Source organism: Fusarium falciforme, chromosome 12 (assembly GCF_026873545.1).
Source record: "Fusarium falciforme chromosome 12, complete sequence".
Taxonomy (NCBI): Eukaryota; Fungi; Ascomycota; class Sordariomycetes; order Hypocreales; family Nectriaceae; genus Fusarium; species Fusarium falciforme.
In genome coordinates, this window is record NC_070555.1 from 84,206 (window position 1) to 87,244 (window position 3,039).

The 3,039-nt window shown below is 46.3% G+C and overlaps 1 protein-coding gene across 1 annotated transcript; it reads left to right on the plus strand.

Moving 5' to 3' along the window:
- Positions 1-1,726: 1,726 nt before the first annotated feature.
- NCS54_01376500 (Hypothetical protein) lies at positions 1,727-2,308 on the plus strand (the record flags this gene model as incomplete). Its single annotated transcript, XM_053158938.1, has 1 exon — positions 1,727-2,308. One exon carries the CDS (start codon positions 1,727-1,729, stop codon positions 2,306-2,308), a length of 582 nt encoding a protein of 193 aa, XP_053014913.1.
- Positions 2,309-3,039: the final 731 nt, after the last annotated feature.

The window sequence follows — 3,039 nt, forward strand, 5'->3', positions numbered from 1 at the left end:
GTTGCCTGCTTCAATAATACAGGTCTGATGCTCAAGGTCTGGCAATACGAACTGCCGATGTTGGCTTACTGGGAGTCTAACAGGTATCCCGCGCTCTCCGGTTCGCCAGAAGATAGCCTGATTCTAAATTTTTAAGTCTGAAATAGAGTTAATTGTTTAAAAGTCACAGTTATGAAATTCAATCCAGGTGGCAAACGCCTTGCGTCTGATCACCCTCTAACGACGGCTGCGACTAACAAGGCAGGAGAAAGAAAGCTGAGATGATGGCAAAGATACGGCCCATGAACACCTAAAAAAAACCACACGATCCGGATTCAGTCGGCCAATCATGGCCTCCAATTTCTGCCGTTTGCACAGCCATCGTCAGCTCTCCCAACTAGCCCCTAACAGAGCACAAGTCTCTGCACGCCTAACCGTCCAGCCGTTGTTTCCGACCCTCCAAGTCTGGTCTCTTGCTTTTACAAAACTAGTCCGTCGCAGATGGCGTTTATAATGATGACGAAAAGGTATAGTAAGAGCTGTGAGCAGCCTCGCCTTTCCTTATCACATGTTCCCCGCATCCGGAACGTCGGGGCCAGAACTCGTCGGGAGGTCGGGACATTGATAGAAACCCAGCTTTTCGGCTGCATGTATTGCCGATTTATTTTCTCCGAATTACTGGCTTCTATATTTCAGCTCTTGGGAGATTCAATTTAGCCCATCGCTTCCCGGCATCCCATACCCGTATTCCTTTCAGGATGTCTCGCCACCTTGTCAGACGCACATTTGCGGGTGGACGTAAGGTCATAGACGAGAAGCTGCTAGACAGGATCCACTGTGATTGCATTGCAGATAAAGCATCCACAAATTGTACCCTCGAGATCCCGTAGCTCTACTCCACACCTTGTGTTGAGTCCAACCCTGGCGGCCCAGGCACTCGGCAATGCTGCCGCCCCTGGACAGCTGGGCGAGCGGTTTTCGCTCGTTAGCGTTAGACCGACTTGTTACCAGATTACCTTGCTGGCGGCGTTCTCACGTTGAAGCAGGGAAGCATCAGACTATGTTATGTGCGCCTGATAGACTTCCACCACACGTAAAATAAGACATGGTGGGCTTGTCTAACCACCCCTGGGGGACGTAAACACCATATTCGGATAGCGCCTACAGGTAACATCTCAATATCTCGTATTCGGAACTCTCCGGATGCCAAATGATGCTTTCCGACTCCAGACGGAAGGCCAATACACCGGCGCCTCTTTGCCACGATTAGTTCACCCGGCCATCATGTGATACTGACAATGCCGCCTGCCAAGCTCTAGTTAGTACGGCTCCACTGGGCTGCATTGGCGGGACAGCTCCTTTCCGGGACCTACATCTGATCCAGGAGGGGGTTTCCTCATATAGGTCCTTTTTTTCAATGCAGAGAGAAGGAAAGCGTAGAGGCTATTAGCTTTAGAACTAGCGGTTAGAGTCTAATGCATCCAGGAATAGCACGATCTAATCTCAAGAAATGGTAACCTGGTCTGTAGCGACGCAAGGTTTTTTTCCCCAGATCATTGAGAATGGATACCGGCAGGAGGAATTTTCTCCAGCTGTCTATATAATCCCCTGTATCCTCTGTATTCGGGATTTATCAACACTCCTCAGGCGGTCTCCAGGGCTTCTCTAATATCCTCCATATACTACTCAAATATTCCTTATCCTATCAAACTACCTTCACCGCGAAAGGATACCATAGCTGCCTAACATGCTTCTCAAAAGTCTTCTCTTGACTCTCCTCCTAGGCGCCTTCTCTGTGAGCGCCCTCCCGAACCCTGAGGCCGAAGATTTTGGCCTCGAGGCTAGGGACGACGACAACGACCTTGCCGCTCGTGGCTACAAGCCTCCTAAGTGCGGCTATGACTCGGGCGCGTATTGGAAGCACGGGCGTTGCCACTGCAAGAACAGGTGGGAGGATTACAACAAATACTCCAAGAAATGCGAGAAGAAGTGCGGCGATGACGCATATTGGAAGAATGGAGACTGCCACTGCAAGAACAGGTGGGAGGATTACAACAAGCACTCCAAGAAATGCGAGAAGAAGTGCGGCGATGACGCATATTGGAAGAATGGAGACTGCCACTGCAAGAACAGGTGGGAGGATTACAACAAGTACTCCAAGAAATGCGAGAAGAAGTGCGGCGATGACGCATATTGGAAGAAAGGAAAGTGCCGCTGCAAGAACAAGGGAGAGAAGTTCAATGAGTGGAAGAAGGAGTGCTACTGCCCCAAGGGCAAGAAGTGTGGAGGCTACGGCTACGGCTATGACGATAACGATGGTGGTGATTGAAGGAATCATATGTTGGTGATGGTGGGGTTTGGTGGTCATGGCAATGAGATGGGCTTCCTAGTTAGGCTTGAAGGGCGAAGTTGTGAGTATTGGGGCTGGACTACTGTATCCTTCCTGTCGCTCCCTTGGTCTGCATTTATATGTTTTCACTCGTTTTACAGATTGTACGGCAAATCAATTTGATTAGGGTTAAGTCTTAAAGCTGGTAACTCCCGACACTTGCTTCCACCAATGCTTTCAGGTCTGTGAGGTTATAAGTTGATATTGTTGCAAAGCAGGGCTATCCTTGTGGATCGCCTCAATCAGTGTGTATTACTTGTTCCTGCCGAGATAATTCCCTCTTTCCCTTTTCGGACGGTGACGAGGCCTTCCTACTTGGACCTAGTCTATCCGACGAGCCGGAGATCACCCGGACATTGAAGGCACGTGACCATGCTCAGAGTTATTATATAGGGTCCAATCTAATAGATATCCCTTTAAATATATTAAGGCTTATACTAAGTTAGTATAAGAATATTTATATAATTAAAATAAAAGAATATATAATAAAGAATTTTTTACTTAATTTAGCCTAAGTTATTTATTTTAAAAACTTTTAAAGTAATAAATTATAATAGCTTATTATTTATATTATTTAATAAAATATTATTTTATTATTTTTATTTAAGTATTAAGTTAGGAAAAATAAGTATTAAGCTATTTTAAGCTATTAGGTAATTTCTTATATATAA